The sequence below is a fragment of the Blennius ocellaris genome (genome assembly GCF_963422515.1).
Source record: "Blennius ocellaris genome assembly, chromosome: 5".
NCBI classification, from domain to species: Eukaryota; Metazoa; Chordata; class Actinopteri; order Blenniiformes; family Blenniidae; genus Blennius; species Blennius ocellaris.
Genome location: NC_137654.1, coordinates 15,853,412 through 15,874,968, shown reverse-complemented (window position 1 = coordinate 15,874,968; position 21,557 = coordinate 15,853,412). Strand labels below are relative to the sequence as shown.

At 42.4% G+C, this 21,557-nt stretch overlaps 1 protein-coding gene across 1 annotated transcript in view; it reads right to left on the bottom strand.

Annotated features, from left to right (window-relative positions):
* Nucleotides 1-21,557, bottom strand: part of plxna2 (plexin A2) — a 188,851-nt gene that overhangs the window by 64,342 nt on the left and 102,952 nt on the right. The window contains exons 5-11 of the mRNA XM_080497333.1: nucleotides 21,442-21,542; nucleotides 10,782-10,905; nucleotides 7,771-7,924; nucleotides 5,338-5,434; nucleotides 2,110-2,224; nucleotides 918-1,118; nucleotides 93-189 (exon numbers count right to left, since the gene is read on the bottom strand). Coding sequence (XP_080353459.1) covers nucleotides 93-189; nucleotides 918-1,118; nucleotides 2,110-2,224; nucleotides 5,338-5,434; nucleotides 7,771-7,924; nucleotides 10,782-10,905; nucleotides 21,442-21,542 — 889 coding nt within the window. The remainder of the gene's footprint in view (nucleotides 1-92; nucleotides 190-917; nucleotides 1,119-2,109; nucleotides 2,225-5,337; nucleotides 5,435-7,770; nucleotides 7,925-10,781; nucleotides 10,906-21,441; nucleotides 21,543-21,557) is intronic.

Below are 21,557 nucleotides of genomic sequence, written 5' to 3'. Positions count from 1 at the left end.
CAGAGAGATAGAGAAAAATGATGGAACGTGTTACATTTGTTCATTTTTGACTTGTTTGTTTGGACATGTTGACAGCATCTCTTTTCTCTTACCTTGAATATTCTCTGGGTTATCAATAATGAAGTTGCCGTTCCACACCACGGAGAAATCCACAGGCAGCTCGCTGATTCTCATTCCCTCGTACAGATACTGGAGGCGAAGGATGTAGAAAAACATAAAGACAGAAATGAGGGTGGATGAGACCCAAACAGAGAGGAAGATTTCAATGGGAGGCTTGGGGATGAGAACCCCCATGGGTCTAGATGCAGCACTCTGTCCCTCCGATGTTACTCCACGCTTACATCATCTCAATAACTGAAAGCTGACAAAGTGAAATACAGGAAGCAACAGCACAGCTGAGTAGGAGCTTGCATTTTCCTTCTGGGGTTTATAGATAATGCCCTTAACTGCCTGCTATACCCTTTTTTTAAATTCCCTGCCAAGTATGTACATGTGCATGTGTTCATGTGCATGTTTCTGAGGGAGAAGAAGACAGTACAAGCAAAAGGGGAGTAAAAATATCTGCGGTTCCTGTGGGAATATACTGCAGATGTCAGTACAGGCTTCACTGTAGGGCAGCACCATACAGCATGCAGACTTCTCCCGTGTAATTACTTTGTTTGCATCTAGAGTATCTGCACTCATTTGATGATGTTCACATTAAAACAGAAACAGACAGACACACACCATGGGGTAATGTGTCCGGGCAATATTTTTCCTCATACAGTATTATAATGAATGCAATTACCCGTTTCTGTACTCCCCATGTACTGTAAAGCGTGCACCCAAATTCATTATAAAAAAGACACAAACAATAAATCATGCATCACTAATTAGATGCAGCTTGGCTCGGTGTGGATGGTCGTCTGATAACCTACCGAGCTGTTCTGGCACTGGACGCTGGAGCTGTTGAAACGCAGGGCGGTGACTCGGTGGTTGACCCCCTGGATGTGGAGGACGCACTCATAGCCCCGCTGGCCAGATTGGGGCTGTGGCAGGTTCTTGGCCTTCAGGGTTATAGGCTTCACCTCCCCTGCTGGGATGAGAATCTCCTCAGAGCGCACCAGCTGGGGACAGTCCTGGAGGGACCAATAACAAGGCAGAAAGCACACCGGTGTCAACAAAACAGAGAAGTAAAAGTGGATGTAGTGCTTTTTGGTTTGTATGTGACCAGCACGACAAAAAAGGAAGCACAAGTGATGGAGATGATAAGAGGAGTGCAATAAAAACTTGCAAGGATAAAGCAAAGATATTATCCTTATTCTAAACATGCATTAGATTGAATACATAGACTGACTTGGTTAATACATGGATATCAATAGAGTGCTAAAGAAGTCTAGAAAACATTAAAGCACTGGTTTCAGTAGCTTTTAAAGTACCACATTGTTTAATGTGGATGCCTCTCAGATCCGAGGTATGACATCTTATAATGAGCCTATTAAGCTATCAAACCTTACGAAGCTTAAAGCTGATGTAGTGAAAAGCCTCTATCCCTGCTATTGACACAAAGGTAAGTAATGGATCTATTGAATGTAGTTGTGTGTGATTTCCAAAGTGAATATAAATGTACTGAAAGGCTTCAAACAAGTTTGACCAGGAGAAGATTAACCAACACAATCATTCATTCTTTAGCACAGAGTAACAGGATGTAGCCACTTAACAGCCTCGCAAGGACATACACACCTAGCGTATGAGTGCATATTGAGAAAATTACCATAAACACACAAGCATACTTCAGGCAGCATGATTCTACCTCTCAGGATTGATGTGGTCAGAGTGATCTTGTGTCACTGTAAGACACACTAAGCTCAGTAACGCCAGGGATAATAGAGTGTTAATTGCTACTGTGGAGAACAAGTGCTCAGAATATGGAGCGGCAATTCGGAAATAGAAGAGCTTAGATGGCTGTCTTCCTGCAGACATGCCCTGAGGCTGAGGGAGCAGGAACATAGAGCAGGATGCAGGCAGAAGGATACTGAGTGATGGTTTGTGCAAGAGAGAGAGAGAGGGGGGGGGGGGGGGGGGTTGCTCATATGCGTGACTGTTTGTGTATGAGTGTGTTCCACCAACCTCAGAAGCGTTGACTCGTCCCTCCTGGAAGGAACAGCTGGAGGGGTCATGGGTGCACAAGTTGCGGTATTTGCACCAGTGGCAGCGGAAGGCACTGTTCACACACGACAGACACCTGCACGAACACACATATACACACTCTCAAATGAGAAAGTAAAAAAAAAAAAAAAAAGCCAATGCAGTCAAGGAGGGGGCAATGAGTTTGCCAAAGTGGGGGAAGTGCCACATAGGAAATGAGTTCAGATCCCAAGTGGGCACCTGCTGTTGTTGTGCCCTTGTGGTTGGCACCATATCTAATAGCTTCTGGGCCAAGTTCTCCCTGCATATATTTCCCACCGCCATACATTACTGCTGCGCGTCATGTGTGAGCGGAAAGTTGAATATTCGTCCTCGTAACCACAATCAGAGGGAGGAAAAGAAAGGGAGCGACGGAGCGCAGGAACATTCACTAATGAGGACAAATAAGACACCGGCACAGCTTGATCCTGCAATTACCATTAGCCCTGCATTGTTGGGATGATGTTGTAATCACAAGCAGTTAGGTCCACGCGTCTTGCCATGTGGCCATTTTTGCATGTAGAATATACAAGTATGTATGTTTATGTCATTGGAAGGACAGGGATTCTAATATCAGTGTGAATAGTCTTGAGCTCCTCTGCTGAAGTAAAGCCAGAGAATATGTTAATACAGAAGACGACTTTAATGCAGGGGTCTCAAACTCGGATCCTGGAGGGCCGCAGTGTTGCATGTTTTCCATGTCTCCCTGCTTCAACGCGGCTGATTGCAATGAGTCGGTCGTTATCTGGCTTTGTGCTGAACGTGGCGATGAACCATCAAGACACGTGTGTTAAAGAAGGGAGACATGGAAAACATGCAGGGCTACGGCCCTCCAGACTCTGAGTTTGAGACCTCTGCTTTAATGGCAATCCTGTATTCATACTAAGGTATTAACAAAATAATGACAGTTAAAGTAAAAATAAGTGAATAAATAAATACATAGAAACAGTAATATATGCATTAAAACTTGCTATACTTCAGTAGTAAAAATGAGATTGTGGTATTTTCTTTTACATATTGATTTTTTTTTAACATAGTTATTATTGTTAATTGTTTTTCTAAATTTCTATATTTATGTCTCTATTTCTATATCAATCGGTTTTCCTGGATATACTCTTTTTTTCCCCTTGCAGTTTCTTCCACAAATACCGTTGAGTTGAGTTGTAGGTGTGTAAACTCTGCCTTTGCCAATACTCAGCTGGGATTGGCTAAAGCACCTTATAACCTTATGGATGAACCCAAAAGCAAAATCATTGTCGATTTTTCAACAGGATTAAAACACATGTACTTTATTGCTCTATGCAAGAAATTAGGAATGAACAAAGTTACAGGACAGGGTCTTCTCATATCTTTCTTGCTTAATTTGAACTCATTATTTGATATTAATATTTATTATTTTGGGTGAAAACGCTTGTCGGGGTTCTCTGTCTTCTCTTTTATGCACCAATTTGACCTTTCTTCAATTGCATGCCAGTGAGGCAGTTTAATTTTGGGTTTGATTTGTCTGCTACAATCTGAGAGTTTAACCATTTTCTGTTTCTTTGCAATTTTTTTTCTTTAGTTAGAATAAAAGGGGGTGCAACATTGCCTTTGCATCGCTACCCTCTCTTAATTTAGGTGTGATGGTATTTGAATGACGATGCATATCGCCATGAATGTCTAAGAGCAGTTTGTGTTTTACGATTGTGGTGCACTTTGCCTTTTGCTGCTGCATCTGAGCCAGGTTGGTTCTCCACTGGCTTACCTGGTTAAAATTGCCTAAAAAATGTATTTCCTTATTTGTCGACAAAGCTAAATGATGGCATAATGATTTGCATTTCGACGCTTCATTCCAGTTAGAAGCCCACTTTGTATGAGGTTTCATGTTCTTCTTGCTCATCAGTTTTATCCAGTTTTCTCCGGCAGACCCAAAACAAGCATTTGAGGTTTGTTGGCGACGCCAAAATGTCAGTTCCCGTGTTTGCCCTTGATGTACTGGTTAACTGGAAAGGCTGTATGTTGCCTTCACCAACCACATTGGCTCAAGCCCCTACAACCCTGAGTTGGATAAAGCGGTACAGAAGATGGATTGGTGTATTCATCAAACATTTTTTGAAAGAGAACATTTTAGTCTCATTTTGCTGTTACTCTCTTCTTCTGTCTCCGATACAAATTTTGCACACTTGCTAACTTTAAAATATTTATTGGTGCCAAAGCGAAATGCAAGGGGATCTCTGGCAAACTCAACAATTCAGAAGAAAAGGGCTTATTCACCTTCAGGCAGATAGAGAGTAGAGAATGTGTGAGAGAGTAAGACAAAGAGAGAATTAAAGTTGGCATCAGAGCACGTGAAGGGGAGTGTGTGCCTTTTTCAAGTGTATGAACTTCTCTTTGTGTGTTTGGTTGTGTGTGTGTGTGTGTGTGTGTGTGTGTGTGTGTGTGTGCGTGCGTGCGTGCGTGTGTGTGTGTACAAGCATGTTTGGCGTCATTGGCAAACCGGGCTGATGGGCGAGCTAGTAATTGCATTTTGTTATTGTAGGAGAGACTTCTTCGACAGCAGGCGGCTATACGAAGCTCAAGGAGAGGAAAAGACAGAAAGACAGAGAGAGATGCCGAGCATTGGCTGCCAGTTTTTATCTGGCAAAAGAGACAGTGGCTAAAAACATTTTGTTTTGATGTCAAGGAGATAGTCAGAGGATAATATGACATGCTATGATTTCTGCACCCCTGCCAGTGTCACTGCTGTGATATCTGTATGCTGTGGCTCTCCGTTCAGTGATACTCCCAAGTCAGCGGGGCCTTTGGATCTCACACAAACAGAATCTGCCACACTGGAATGAAGCGAGCAATTGCAAAGGCAGCGCCGACACTGAGATCTCCAATCCAGGGATTCAATTCAACATCACTCAATCAGGGACAGACGTCGCATGAAATCCCTACTGAAGACCTATTGGGTAAAAAGCAGCATTTTATAAAGCTGCGTGTTTGAGAAAACGATTTCATTGGCCAAATGGCACAAAAGCCTCCTGCTTTGGAGGACAGGGAGCAACCGGCGATCAGGTTGCATTAGCTTTACCAGGGGATATTTTTAGGGGGGAGGGTAAGGTTTAAGGACGAGTTGTAACTAATTCCCACAACATCGATTCAGTTGTTTTTGGAAACAGGTTGTGAAAAGAAGGAGAAAGTACTCACAGTTGGTGGACGCTGCAGTTGTAAAACTTGACCTCGGTGCTGATAAGCATCTGACCAGTCTCCTTGGAATTGAGCCTCAGCTCAACACCTGACCAATCTGAAGGAGAGGAGCGAAGAAATCAGCATTTACTTGATTACATAACATCTAATATCTTGAAATTACTCAGCGCACTAATAAACAGAAGACTTAATTAAATCTCACGCTTATTAGTTTTTTCAGTCAGTATTTATCCAGAGCTCTTGGCACAGAACGATGCGGGATATTTCGAGAGGTGACATTTCTCATGTGGTAGTGTATATTTGCAAGTTGAAGGAACATTTCATGTGAATATACAGAATATATGGAAATGAAATTTCAATCTCATACCATTTAATCAGATGGAAATTTGTTTACTGGCATTTGGCTGAACAAGAATGCTGCTGTGCTCTGTAAAAACAGGCTCTGATCGCTCCCCATGAGAATACAGTTCCCATAATTATGTTTGCTTGTGTGCGTGTGTGTGTGTGTGTGTGTGTGTGTGTGCGCGCGTGCATGCGTGTTTCCGATGAAATTCAGTATGTAGGAGGTGGACTGACCCTCAGTGCTCTGTTCTCCACACAACACCTGTTGGGAATCATGGTTTGCTTCACACAAATGTGGAGGGCAGACTCATAACAGACTTTTTACTACTAGTCTCATAGGATCTGATAAGGTGGCAGAGAGGTCTTGTCCACAACAAAACCTCCGCTAGGATCTTTTATTTTCTCTCAGTGGAAATTATTGCCAGCTTTTTTTTTTTTTTTTTTTTTTTTTTTTAATGAGCCCAGCGTCTGCACAGCTTTATCTTGACCTCCCCTTCTGCCTCGATCCGGAAATATGCTTTAATTTCTCCTCAATCTTCTATGATCTTTTCTATTCCACTTTTCATCTAATTTCCTGTTCTTCCCCTCTATGCCCTCCTCTTCCACTTTTCTCCTCTGGTCATCGTCCCTGTACGATCAATGCTGATGTGCAACAGATAGAAAGGCTTGCTGGGGGGGGCAGAGGAGATAGACGATAGGAGGGAGGTCAGAAAGTAGGTGGCCTCAGGGGGGATGGCTGTGGAGTAAAAATGGAGGGATAAACAGCTGGGTGGATAGCGAGATGGATGAAGAGGGGGGGCTTACGGGGAGGATTGGCTGACATTTACCTGGGGGAGAACATTCATATTAGTGCCTGATGCACCACTCCCCATGGGAGCTCTGGGCAAACAGGGCTGTCATTTACTCAGAGGGAGGAGGATTATCAAACCCCCAAAACACACAGTGATTTCTATGCAGTGCACATGATATATTATTCAGGGTGTTTAGTTTTGTCACCCTGCAGCTATCTTACCTGGCAAATAAGAGGCATCCATTGTTTAACAACCGATATATATATATATATATATATATATATGGAAATAAATAAATACCAAAGCCACTGTGAAATACTTATCGTGTACGTTTACAATGCTGGAGGGTGCAAGAAAGGTCAGAGGAATACTATGAATAGTATAATTGTATGATTAGCATACCTCTATTCCTGGACATTAAAGTTTCCTTTGTGGTTGTATGACTTAAACAGATTTATATAAATCCTTGATGTGGTGAGTTCATGTGAAACTTACTGATTTGAGCCTTTGACTTTGTGCAGAAATCCAATTCCTGACTTTATGTTCAATGTTTGGATGTTTTGCCAAGTACTTACTCTTAGAAGTAAACAGCAGAACAAGTGCCCGAGTCTTCACTGCTCAGCAACAGTAAAACACAACATCGACTTCTCTATTACCTTCTGGCTAATTAAACATGGAGGGTAAACCAGCCCCAATAATTTGAGGTTCACAACAAGACAGTTCATTTCTAATCAGCCAGTGGTTAATAAATACACATATGGTGAGGTTGGTTATGAATTTGTCACTTAACATTTCTGTACTGTGTAGTTTTGTTCTATATTTTCGGAGGTTATAAAATGGTATTGTCACATCCTTTACACTACAGCATCACTGTCCCACAATTGTATGGGTTACCTGCAAAGGATTACCAGTAAATATTACTTATTAGAAGCATACGGTGTCTGTTTGAACATGGGAGTCCTGTCTTACAGGATTATACAGATTTAACCTGTCTCAAGGAGGCCAAAACACAACAAGGTTTATGCTATTATGAGAAGTATAAAGCAGATGTGTCATGCCTTGTGGTAAAATTTAAGACATGTAACATCTCCCTAACTCAATCACAAATATTTAGTCATGTATTATGTGACTTTCATTAAGGGTGGAAGCAACAGGAAGAAATGTGGGATTTCTGGGAGTGTGTGTGTGAGATGGTATTAAATACAGAAAGTGTGAAAGGAACCGCCCAATGACTGCAATTTTATTCTATCCAGACTGATTCAGTCCTGACAATGATAAAACAGCAATACAATCTTTGTACCTTGGTCGGTGGGAATCAGGGGGACATCCTTAGCAGCGGGAGACACGCAGAGAATTTGGTTGCCATTGACCTGCCCCTCCACTTCTGTCAAATTCCCGAAGGAGCATGTGATGCCTGCAGAAAGGTCTGGAACATCGCTCACCTTCACGAGCAGCTGCATATGGGGCAGAGAAGACAGCAGTGTTTGATTTGACAGAGATTGTAGTACACAGCATTTTGAACATGGATCAAAATGAGCTGTCACGTGTAACATTATTGATGTGGATCACCTTTCCGCTGCTCCGTTCCAGGGGCTCCGCGGCGATTACGCCCGATGCCCTTCACAGTGGGATTAGCACATACTAACATTGCTATTGCTACACGGCTGCATTATGAGGGTGTCATAATGGGTCATAGTGGATCTCACAAGAAAGTTTATGATAAAATACAAGAACATGCTTGTAATATGAAATGCTGACTCTGTGGGTCTGTGAATGTTGTTGTTGTCTCTGTGTTTGTGTATGTCAATCTCTCCAGGTAGAGTGCCTTTTTCTGATCCCAGTCTGGATAAATCAGCTAAAGGATAAATTGATGAACAGGAGTTGGTAAAGTTAACAAAGAAACTGGAAACAATTATTTGGCACAATCATAGATTACTGGCTGAATCTTCAGTAAAGAGACATGAAAACACAAAACTGTGATGTATCATGCAGCTGCATAATAAGCTAAAAAAAAGAACATATTTTTTTTGGCAAAGCTGAGGTTCCACATTGCCAATAATGGCTCAATTGCCTTAGAACAGCACAAAAACAAAAATAAGAGTGTATTTAGATCTTATTCTTCCATTTTCCTGTAGAACGTGTCATTCCCGCAGTGGACACAGTGTATTGTGATCCATTCAGCAGTCAATAAACCAAGCTGCATGAAGGAAACAGAAAAAAAAAAATAGCGACTTGGCAAACCATATTTGTTCTGTCCTCTTCCTTCAGAGTTTACAAGGAGATAATGATATAAGAAACACTAGGGGGAAAAAGAGACTACACACACAGACACATACCATTTGCAGTACATGTGCAAAATGCCGTGCACATGCAGATGCATATAAAGGCGTTTGAAGTCATTCTCTGGAGAGCAGTGACACTGGGGCTGGAACATTCAGCTGCTCTGCCTATAAATAAATGTATTCTGCAAAGGGTGTGTGTGATCTCGCTCTCCAGCCAAGAGAGGCAGTCTGGATAATTATCACCATGGCATTTCACAGCCTTGTTCCATTAGCTGTTATTTTTGGGCCATACCGTTTGAAGTTTCTCTTTGTTTTATCTGCCTCTCACTAAACACCGCAGGGCTACTGGGACAGGCAAGGCAGCTGAGCAGCTAAACTGTAGGCCTTTCAAGAGATGCTGACTGTCTCAGTAGCCGACTACACTGCCTCCCTCGTTAGCTGGCTTACTTTTGTCGCCATTGAGAGGATAGATGACTTGTTTCTTTCTTTTTTCAGCTGAGGACCTCTCCTTTCCTCTCCTCTGTTTTACTTTCTGCATGTTTGTGTTGATTCACTTTGAGGTGTCGGAGAGATGCTTGATTACAGCAATCACAGCAATCAATGTCTTTTGTTGAATGCAGAATTCCCTGAGTAACCTCTCATATTAATTAGCTCTCATCACTCTCTCGCACACACATGCGCGCAAACACACACACACACACACACTCACACTCACACACACACACACACACACACACACACACACACACACACACACACACACACACACACACACACACACACACACACACACACACACAAAGATGCCAAGGTCATTCCAAAAAGTAAGGCCGTACCCGAGTGTTAAGCTTTTGCTCCTTATTTGTTGTTCTGCCTTACATGGTGGTTTTTATTTCTGTCATTATTTGCAGTTAAACCTAACTGAAGGGTGATTTTCTTTTTTAGAGAAGGTAATTTGCTATCTGTCCCACTGCCCACACGAATGGCTATAGAGGTAACCATCTGCCCTAGTGGAAGATGCTAACAGCGTGAATCTGTGATTTTTTTTTATGAATGGCTCGGTACAACCCTGCTGTTTCTAACTGCTACTGCTAGCGTAATAAACCGCTGTTTGCAAAACGAATGACAACAAAGCAAGGTCTGCTGAGGGCATGCTAGAGGGAGAGATATCACGCAGTGTGTGAGAGTTATTGCAAGAGAAACTGGCACATTTAAGCATTTACTTTGTTGGTTTAAACAGTTGGAATTAAAAAGGCTTCTGAAAAGAAGAAAATCATGTGCTGTCTTTTATTATAAGCTGTTATGAAATGTTTGCTGTACAGATATCTAAGTGCAGCTTAGCAGCGCTTGGTTGGCTACTTGGATGAAACAGTGTGTGAGAAAATCGGAAAATCTTTAATGTTGCAACTCTTTTCTGAGAGAATCTCAAATATCTTCATATATTAACTATAATGTGCATGAGAAGTCAACAGGAAAAGATCTGGCATCTCATCCCACAACAAACCTAAAGAACGTCAATCCAAATTGACTGGAAATATGGATATAATGACCTCTAAACTGTGTGGAAAACTAAAGCCAGAATATGTAACTGTGAAAGGACATGTATAGCATTCACTTGGAAAGGCAGAGATTTTTCTTTTTTTTTTACTGATGATCTTCTGCCTGTTTTTGCTCAGTCCATGTGGAAACACTGAACTGTACTCTGCTGCACTTGGACAACTTTAACACCTACACACACAACCCACACAGACATGTCTTGGCACACATATTGACTGCTTTGTAACAAGTGAGCATATGCATGCTGAAACGCCCACGTAAAGCTCTTATGAACCTTCCCATCTAATGTTTATGCATCAACCCACAATCAAGACTAGGTGTAACTGCTATGTGGGAGCATTTAAAATCTTCCAGCTCTTTTACGTGGGTAGAAAATATGCAGATGGGAGCTCATTTTTAAAGTAGTGATTGAGGCTACAGGTATTTTGTGTACTGCGTGTCCATGTGTGTGTGTTGGCCTGTGCAAACTTACAGGTACGCTCGGCTCAGACACTGCAATGCTGTCTGGGTACACGGTGGCCTTCACACACTGGTTGAGGGTGGCTGCAAATCGGTATGGTTCGTCTGCACGCTCACATCGATTTCTTTGAGAACATCTGAAAAAGATGAGATGGAGGCAGAGAAAGACGTTACTGATGTTTCAGTGCTATCGTTGATCACAGCATAGGGGACACAATAAATTAAACATGCTGACATCAAAATGGGAAAAGAGACCAATAAGATATATTAAAAGTGTAAAGTAAATGGAAGGCATGGTTACAAAAAGACTTAGACACAGAGATGAATCTGATAATTGAAGCAGTAAAACCTTCACACAGCAGTTGGGGAAATAGAACACAAATTGTCACAAATTAAAATTCCACTCTAAAACAGAAGGGATTGGAGGAAAATACAATGATTAAATGAGGAAAAACACAAAGAGCAAACATTGTTTAGGAGTTACTGCAGCTGGAATAGAAATAAATATTCAGCAGCATTGCTTTAGGGGGGAAATAAAGCTGTCAGTGTCTCCTCAACATGATGTTGATAACACACTTGTGACAGGAATGATTACCCATGTTTTGATGCCACACTTTACAAGACAGACGATGGACAATTATTATTGATAGAAGTGCTTATCATACAGCATTCCATCACTCACTACTGCTTCAGGACATCTGGTTTGGTCACTAATAGCATTTTAAATGAGATGTTTAAGGCTTATTTGTTCACATTCACTTGTTTTGTGTTGTCTAATAGAAATGCCAATTTGTTTATTTTGTCTGCATCGAGGTGAAACCACTCCAGAGACTAGCTATACTATTGTCACAACACCTTTTTTCTATCTTGTTCAGCAAAACAGATGGCGTATTGTAATATAATTTGAAACCCATTTGCAGTGTTGTTGCAATGGTTAAAAGCAAAGCCTACAAAGCAGCTCATTATTACAAATATATGTATTCAGTGAGTCTCCTACCATCAATAACAAGTGGCATCTGGGATGGGTGGCTTTAAAAGTTTTATGAACTGAGTGTAGCATCCAGAAGGCTTTGCATTCCCTTTAAACTGCAGAAACAAGTGATGGTGCAGCAGTCAAACCACTTCTACCAGGAGGTAATTAAATAAATCACTCCAACAAACTAAAAATCCACAGTACAAATCATTACACACCCATATTATATTCCTCAATCATGTAACCTGTGCAAATTACAAGATGCTTACTAATAAGAGATCTTAATGCTTAGACAGTGCATCAAGTACCTTAAGACATCGCCACATCCCTCATTAAAACTATTCCGCCTGGTACTTCTTATTAAAACTATGTGACTATGTCTTCTCTCCACCCCCGTAACACCAAAGGTTTGCTATCCTCATGTAACCCAGTGGTGTTGGTGTCTGGCTGACTGGTCACAGCAGCTCTAATTGGACTCTGACGGGTCGGCCTCTGTCCGTGGTGCTGATGTGCTCAGCCTATTTTCCCCTGGCTGTTACTGTGCACGTGAGTGCGCGTGTGTATGTGCTCACGCCGGTATCATGCTTCTTAACCACATACTCTCACATACACTCAATCTGAGCTACATCTTCATCCACAGCCTCGCTGTGTGTAATTATGTTGTCAGAAGTTCAAGCCATATCCGGCAGACTCACATGAAAAAGCACACCCAGGTTCACTCACACTCACACACACACACACACACACACACACACACACACACACACACACACACACACACACACACACACACACACACACACACACACACACACACACACACACACACACACACACACACACACACACACACACACACACACACACACACACACACACACAGACAGAGTACTCCCTGGGGATTTAAGAGAGCAGGGAAGTGTAGAATTAGTGTTGTGGTGTGAATCTCCCACTGGGAAAGGGAGTGGGGTGGCACTGTAGCCAGATTTCTTGTTCAAAATGATTACCTGGGTATTTTTTTCCTGCAATCTAATTGTGACCATTTTTAATTCTCTTACCTCTTCATTTTACACATTTGACTCCCTCGCGGTTACATGTCCTCTCTCTCCTCGATCTCTCCATTCTCTCTGTCTCACTGTTTTGTCTCACTCCTTCACAGGCTGAAATTAGTACACTTTCCGTAGGTGAGGTGTTACTCAGTCCGCCTGTTGTGCGCTTCTTTTCAATTCACAATGGTAGCAGAATATGATACTTAATATGTTTTCAGGTGTGGGCTCTGCCACAATGTTTTATGCATGTCTCTGAGCTGGCTACAAATGCAAAAAAAACAAAAACCCCAAAAATCCCTGGGCAGTCATTAACTGACAAAAAGATCTGCATTGATTTTGCTCAGGGTGATTTAGAAATAATAATAAAAAAAAAAGATTTGGTGGAGTGAGGTAAGACGTGAGAGCGGGTGAACCGGTGACAGGGGGAAAGGCGTGCAGGATGGCTGCTGTTGCCATGGTTTCAGGAGATGGCTATTATCTCTGTGTAGTTAGAAGCTGACCCCTTGGCTCTCTCATTAGCTGAAGTGCATGCCACCGAGCGTACAATCCTGCTTTCCTCATATTCCCCCTCCTGACCTGCTACAGAGTAAGACCCCCTTATCCTCCTGCCTGGCCCAAGCCTGCCACTCACTAGCTCCACCAATGTTCCATGTCCCATCACTCAATCCCAAACACATGTGCATCTAATAACTCCACGTGGGCACAAGCAGATGGAACAAATACATGTGGCTCTTTCAATACATGTACACCAATGGCCCATAAGTGGAGTTTCACAAGTGGAGTGAAACACACTGATTATCTCTTTTTATGAGAGCAGTGGTGGCCTGGATTAGAGAGGTGGATTGTTTGCATTTACTGCATGGCTTTGGGGTTTTTTTTCCACGAGTTCCAGTTGTTTTCTCACGTGATTCAATGGGGGGATCAGGGATTCGACCAAGCTGGACAAGGATCAATCTGTGGTGGATAGGTGATTGAGTGAGAACATCCACAAAACTGCAGCTCTTGTGGGGTGTTTTCAGGCTGTGCTGCAATGATCAGTATATATATTAAAAAAGTCATCTCGGAAATGTAAAATGGTAAATCAGTGACACAGTGAAGAGGGGTCAGGGCTCATTGATTTACATGGACAGTGAGGACGAGCCCACATTGTCATATTCAACAGATGAGCCAATGTAGCTCTAAACTGCTTCCAACAAAAGGAATGTGTACATCAGAACTGAGACACAGCACATCCAAGAAGGAGGCCTGGTCTCCTGAATCATGTTTTTTAATCCGCATGAAAATCTGGTTGCATGTGCATTGCTTAACTTGTGAAGACATTCATGCCCAATCGTCGACAATAGATTGTCCTCTAAGCACCATGTTCTTGGTATGTACAAAGAGCCAAAAAGTGTGTGCTGTTTTATAGAAATATGAAGAATTTCAGTGCTGAGCTGACTTTTATGAGGCCCTATTGGTATTAATTATAGTTCAGTTATGCCTGCAGAACCAACAGAGTATTTTGACCCCTACTACCATTGTTCTGCATAATACCTGTAAATAAGTTTGCTATATCTATATATCCAACCATTTCATTGATTATCTATAGGGATAATTATGTATTAAATGCCTCAATTGATCAGCGAAGGAAAAAAAGCGGATTTTTGCCATTTTTGTCAGTTGATCACAATAGTATGGCTAATAACAACCTCCCCCATCAAAGCAAGAGGCAACTGATCTGGATGTCATATGCTGGTTCTCCCAGCCCTGTCCATGGTGCTGAAACTTGCACTACCCCTTCCCTGCAACTTCGAGTCAACGGCAAATATGAAGGCAGCTGTGGATGCCTGTCTCATTCCATGCAGCCAAGTAAGGTGAGCCGCAAAAACAAACACACAGAAGAAGAGAAAAAAAAGTAGAGCATGGTGTTTGCTGCTGTGTCACTTTGTGTGGGCTGCAGTGTTAAGGCTGGATCTCTAAAGTGCAAGTGAAGGCAAGACACAGTGTATGGAATCTGAGTCAGTGAGCCATATCTAATACACAGTTTCATTTCAGGTGCTGTGTGTCTGCAGTCTGTACAGAGAGGAAGGGTGAAGCAGCAGTGACCAAACTTTGGTGTCTATTCCACCGATTCTCCTTGACAGGAAATTACACCGTCACCTCTTCTCCCCCAAGCTTTGATTGACACAGTCATATGAGAACACACACCTTTTCACACAGTCATAGAAAACACAGACACTGGTGAGGGACGGCGGTCATACACAGTTAGTGTGTATACTCAAGCTTTTTTGACACTTTCATATGGGCAAAACAAACACCTCATCTTTCACACATTTATACACACTTTTACAGACACACATGGATGTGCTGGACTTCACAGCAGAGCAAAATAAAAGGCATGTGGGGAGAAAGATTTTAGTTTCTTCTCGCCCTCCTCATCTTCCCTCATGACATCTGAGGACTTCAGTGAAAGTGTGAAAGTCTGATGATTGCAGCTCTTGCTATGAGCACTGTGTTTAAAAGCAGGAGGAGAGAACAGAGGGGGAGCAATTTTAAAATCACCTTCTTTCCCTCCCAAGAGCCACACCACAAAACGCCACACAGAGAGGAAAATAGGAGCATGACAGCGATGCCTTGGTAGCTGGGAAGGGGAAACTGGTAGGGGGCGCAAAGTGGGAGGAGGAAGAGAATGTACTGAGATGAAGAACTAGCTGTATATTCAATATTTGATGGGCTTAACAAAGCTTTACTAGTTTTAAATGGTAGGCCATTATGTTGGAGAATCAGTGGCATGATTTGATTTGGTTGAAAGGATCTCTAGTCCGGGGACAATGCATTTCCTCAGAAACACATGTTGATGTAAACATGTACGTATGAAGGATGACTGCACTGGGACTCTGGCTCCCCAACATGGAAACTGGAGTTATTAGCCGAGCATTGATGTGCAGGGCCGTGCTGTGCAAGGCTGCATACACACATGCAGTCATACACCCACACCAACACACGGCTCCCTCTTTCAGTGTCATCATTCAAAGTGATGCACAGCATTTCCTTTTTATTCCACTGCATCCCTCAAAAGTGACAATATCAATGTATATGCAGACCACAAGTAGAACACAAGGAAATAATAAAGGGATAAACAAGAAAAAAAAACCTCAGTCACTCTGGCCTTTGACTGATATGTGAGGCTGCTGTTTGAAGTTCATGCCAGGGGTCAAACAAACCAACACAGTTCACATAAAATCCCTTGTGTTGCCTCATAATCTTACAGTAGGACAGCACCCACAGGACATACAGCACTGCAAGTCACATGAAGAATGGCAAACAGTCTCGGGGTCAAATATAGGCTGTATGCAAATGTAGTATGTTGGTGGTAGTTTGAAGCAAAAGAGTGGAGAAGAAGAAATGATTCACGAAGAGATCATTTCTCAGTGCTCTGCAATAGCTGTACTTGTGTGGGCTGAGCACAGAGAGGACGGAACAAATAGAGGAAAGAGGAGTGATGGACGCATCTCAAAATTATTAGGACCATTAACTGTGCTATATCTTGCCTGACTGCACCTACTGCACATACAAGTGCAGTATTTCAGCATGCAGCTAACCTGTGTTATGCTAATGTACTAATCTATGGAAATATTGATAGAGCCAAATGTTTGTGATCAATATCTCATTAGGCGCAATTGGGAAGATGGATACAGTGTCCATCGGGCTGCTCACTGAGGGCCTGGTTGATGAGTTGGCCATTAGATGCATAGTTGGACATTCACAATGGACTGAAGCAGACATTCTCACTGCGAGGCTAATCGTTGCTGCCACTGGTAAAGAGGAGGTTTTATGGCCGTCGTTTGATATTATTAGAAACACAGAGGCTGGTATATAAACACAGCCTGGAGTAACAAGTTGTAGATAAAAAACACAACTTTTACTGTAACACTTTAATGTCTGGAGAGATAAACACGTCAATATATTTTTAAAGAAAGTGCGCTGTGAAATATTTAAACTTCAATTATAGTGTAGAACTTTGTAGCACTGATTTGTAGGGCCAAACTTGTACCAATTGTTCTGCAGTGTAGGTTGTTCTCAAAAAAAGAGCTGAGCAGTTATATCACATGCACTCTGACAACACAACACAGCACTATATAACAGTGAAGTTGTCGTGTGTTATTCTGCTCAGAGCAGCCCTCAAATGCTGATTCACTTTCTGCTGGGTGCTACTACACAAATAGCCCAGAGCTGTCGTCCTCATTTTAAAGGAGTGCTGTTTGCAACACACACAGATCAGCATTTCTTCTGCGCAATTTACATAACAATATACATTTATTGTTCATCACATCATTTAAACTATAATACATCTGGACTCACTATTCTGGCTGACCTTGGGAATGAAGTCAGACTTGGTACTAATCCTGACAAATCTTAACAAAACCACTCGTCCTCTCCTGGAATGTAGGAGTGAGTTGAGAGAATGGAAAGAGCACAGACCGACGTGGGACATTTTGAGATGAAAAAGCCTCTTCTAGGCACGATTATAGAGCTGATCTAACAGCAACGGGATGCAGACCAAGGGAGTGAGAAAGAGGGAGAGAAAAGGGAAAGCATCACCATAACTGTGTTTTTGGATGGTGGTCAGACGAAGGCAGAACTAATCATTCACAGGACTGTGAGTGAAGAGCGCTCGAGATGATGAGCTCCCTTTGAGCTGCAATCAAAATGCTGCTCGGTTTTGTGGGCCGATGAGTGTGCAGCATCAAACACTCTCTCCCTCCCTCATTCTTGCTCCTCATTCTTATCCTCTCCTTTTCCCCTCTTTCAGCTTTCATGCATTCACTGGATGCCTAACAGCTGCTAGTAATTAAAGAACTTTCGAGGCTCACACCACCCTGAATCAGAGGGAGAAGAAAGAAAATGGAATGACAAGGAAGACAGACACGCCACTCTTGGTCAGCTCCATGCCTCAATCCCCTCTCTGCAACACTCTCTCCTCATCATCATTTGCAAACTAAACTAATGTCCCTCCATGTTCCTAATTAGCCACCTTACAGTGCTGCACTTCAATGAGCATACAAGCACAAACATAAAGAAAAGAGCAGGGGGGATACAGTGTTTGGAGGAGGAGAAAAAAAAGGATGGATATAGTGGATGGCAGCTGCAGAAGGAAGGAGGAGGGTGATCAAAGCGAGGGGTGTTTATGTGTGGCAAGCCAACCATCTCTGGAGCGTGAAGAAGAGCTGATTCCAGAGGGGAGAGAGTCTAAATGGGAGGCAGCGCAATAGTGAGCCGCGCTGAGCTGCGAGGAGATGAGATGAATGGCATAGTTTAGACCGTAGCTTAGCTGTAAGGGGTGTGAGGGGAGGTGCAAACATGGGAAAGGGGGGAAAGATAATTTTATAAAATCAACAATGGCTTAGGGATGGAGGATTGCAGAAATGGAGGGAATCTGAAGCTCAAAGAAGAGGTAGTGATTACAGCTGGGGATGATGGTGCGACTGGCGGGAAATGTGATTTTGGGTGTGTATGACAACTGGAACTCTTCACCAGAAGGGTGCAGCTGCTAATCTCCAGTGGGACTTGAAGATAGATGCTCTCTTCTGTTTCAGGCTCTTATACATTAATGTCGCCTGTATGCTTCCTAAACCAATGTCAAAAATCCTATTCGGGTTCACACGTCGCCTAATTGCAATAGAAACATTAGTGATACCATGCCATTGTTAATGGTTAAATAAAGATCTGAACATTCAGTTAATAGGCATCCAGCTAATGTTCAGGAATGAATTCAACCCTTAAAAAAAAAATCGCCATTTTATGTGGCAGCATGACATTATGAATGCTTCACCTTTAATAGAAGTACAGATACAGTAGAACCTCTGACAAGCGGACCCGGTAAGAGTGAGAGCCTGTACTCACTGTGCCTGGACAAAATACTTTGGCAAGACCTGATTATTGGAACATTCAGATGTTGTGGTGGTGTCACGAAATACATTTTGATATCTGAATAATTGCCGCTTCCCCGCAGCACAGTGCTGCGCTGCGAAGCTCCTCTCCGTCACACCCTCCATGCTTTCTGTATTGCGTGTCTGCAGAACGTGCGACACGATTGCATATATACTACACTCTGGGCTCACTTCCATGCATGTTCCATAGCGTAACATAACGGTCCAGAAATCCACATCTTCTGCCCAGCGTTCTCCACCTTTCCTCAAGTTGTTTATGTTTCACTTCAGGAGTTCTGAGCCGTTCAGCTCTTTATTTGCTTTTAAATTATGATTGTTCAGACGGGAAGAGGGAGGATCTCCTCACACAAGCATGCCGTCACAAAATTCCGTCGACCGCAGAGGATCGGAGCAGACCCTAGTGTACAGGGCAGATGACAATTTTGATGTCACGTGTACTCTGCGCACAGGAAAGTTTCCCTTTCCCTTTAAAGCAGAGAACATAAGGCCCGGGGGCCAAAACCAACCAAGAAGCTCAAATCTGCTCCGACAAACACACCAAGCTCACAAATTCTATGGGAGTTAATTCAACTCTGGGCTTTTTGCTGTGAAGAACAAACTTAAAATAGATATTATTATTCTTTCAGATTGAAGAGTATAAAGAGATACGCCTTCCCTGAAAGTTTCATTGAGTGTTTTTACATAAAAAGTTATGCTGGTCGAATTCATACATTACCCAAGATTATACATTTCGATTAAACTTCGGACAAGTAAAAATTTGTCCGGGCAAGTAAAAGGTTGCAAGCAAGGGCAAGTGCTCAAAATCCTTAATGTTAAGCCCTGACAACATTTCTATTAAGTTGTTAGTAACCTCCATGTAAATAAAGAGAATAAAGAAATGTTGGTGTATCCATACTGACAAAGCATTAAACTCAGTAGTTAAAGTATCCAAAAATGCCATTCAATATGCAGTTGGAAGTTAAAAAAAATACACTTGTTTTTACTTTTTGTAGTTAAGTTGAGTAACTTCTTTCTTTGAAGTAAAGAAGCTGAATCTGTACTTTTATTTTTACCAAATTCTTTATCTCAAAAAGTTTGTATACTTCAACCAAAGTAAAGAATGTGTGTACTTTTCTGAAGTTTGACTAACAGTAAAAGGTCAGACAATAGTATGCCACGACATGTTAAGACAATCTCTTTGCCGAGTTTCTTACATGTACGTTTTTTTCAATATCCCAACTTATTTTATAGCAGCCTGGTGTTTTTCTGCACACATGAATGAATGGGCATCAAAATAGATACTTGAGCAGTCCTCGCAATACCAGTGCTTAGATTTGTGGGTAGAACAATATGGAGGGTGGAACAATATGGAGGCCCACAAGAGCTGCAGCGAGACATGAAAGCAACTATTCTCCCAGTAACTATTTTTCCTCTCCGCAGTGACTCAGCCGGAGCTGACAGGGGTTCTGCCACACTCATTGCAGGGTCAGAGCAGAGAAAGGGGGATTAGGATCAGAGACAGGTGGCACAAGGGTTCGACGCGTAGAGTGAGCAGATGGCTGATCATACGTAAATCAGGGTGCTGACCTTTTCTCCCCATTGTACAGTACAGGAGTCCACGCAAGTGGTTTGCGCATGTACACAAAAATCGACGCCACGTGCAGTCACACATGCAGCACTCGCACACCAAACAGCTGTTTCCTTGTCACAGCTGCTTTTACCATCACAGCTCCAAAAGCCAAATACCTTTTAGCATCAACACCTCCTTTCTGCTGTGGATTCACATTCCTTCCAGCCTGAATTACTCAGTTCCCTACCACACCTACACAAAAGCATATGATTAACAGCCAAACACGGAGGCTTATGTTGTGGCAAATGATCCCTGTGTGAAGGCATGTGGACTGCAGAAAATACAGAGCTTCAGATGGCCCCTCCCGTTCCTATGCAAGAACATGCTGAATTACCTTGTCGCTAGGCAATTATTTGTCCTGTCCCAGCTTTGGAGTGATGTAAATTACTTTAAGTGCACTTTGCCTGGGCTGCCATCACGATAATGATGATTGTAGCACTGCTTTGACACACACAAATATTCAGCTATACCTTTAGAGAGAGGGTCTGCATTTAGGAGGGGTTGTAAGTAGAAAATTCAAGACACAGCAACTAAGAAAAGCTCAGACTGATGACAGAACGTGTGTACTTAAGAAACAAAGAGGGAGACAGAGCAAACTGTGTTTCAGCGTTTTTAGGGCAGTTGTATATTCATCGTCTGTCTCAAGTATACTCTCTTCAACAATTGATGTAAATACAGCCTTGTCAGCTCCACACAGATGAATATTAACGAGAATGACTTACAGCCAATGTATGATTTTCTTTTTCCCCTCATCTGGATCTTTTTTTCTCATTTATCTGTCTTACTTTATTGAGGCATTTGATGTAGTAACCAATGCCCTCCAGTAGGTGTCGCTCATGGCTTCTATGCTTAGCGTTAGGGTGAGAGGTAAATATCCCCAGAGTTCAGCTACATGAGCTGTAGATAAGAACCATCAACATTAAACAGGGACACAAAACTCAGCATATCACCATGACAAGCAGGGAAAAAAAAATCTTATTTGACTCAGCTCTCCATTAGCTGCATTGACATACAGTCCAACATGTCAGTTTATTGACTGAAATGAAGGCACAATTAAAGATGTGTAAAAAGACTATAAACCAATGTAATAGATAGACTGAGGGGATACTCACATATTATGCAGAACACACCAGCCACAGTGTGGGTCGCCCGAGCTCAGACACTCTCCACAGGTCCCGTATTGCTCACATGACTCGATGGGAACTTGGGTGACCTGTAAGCACATTAA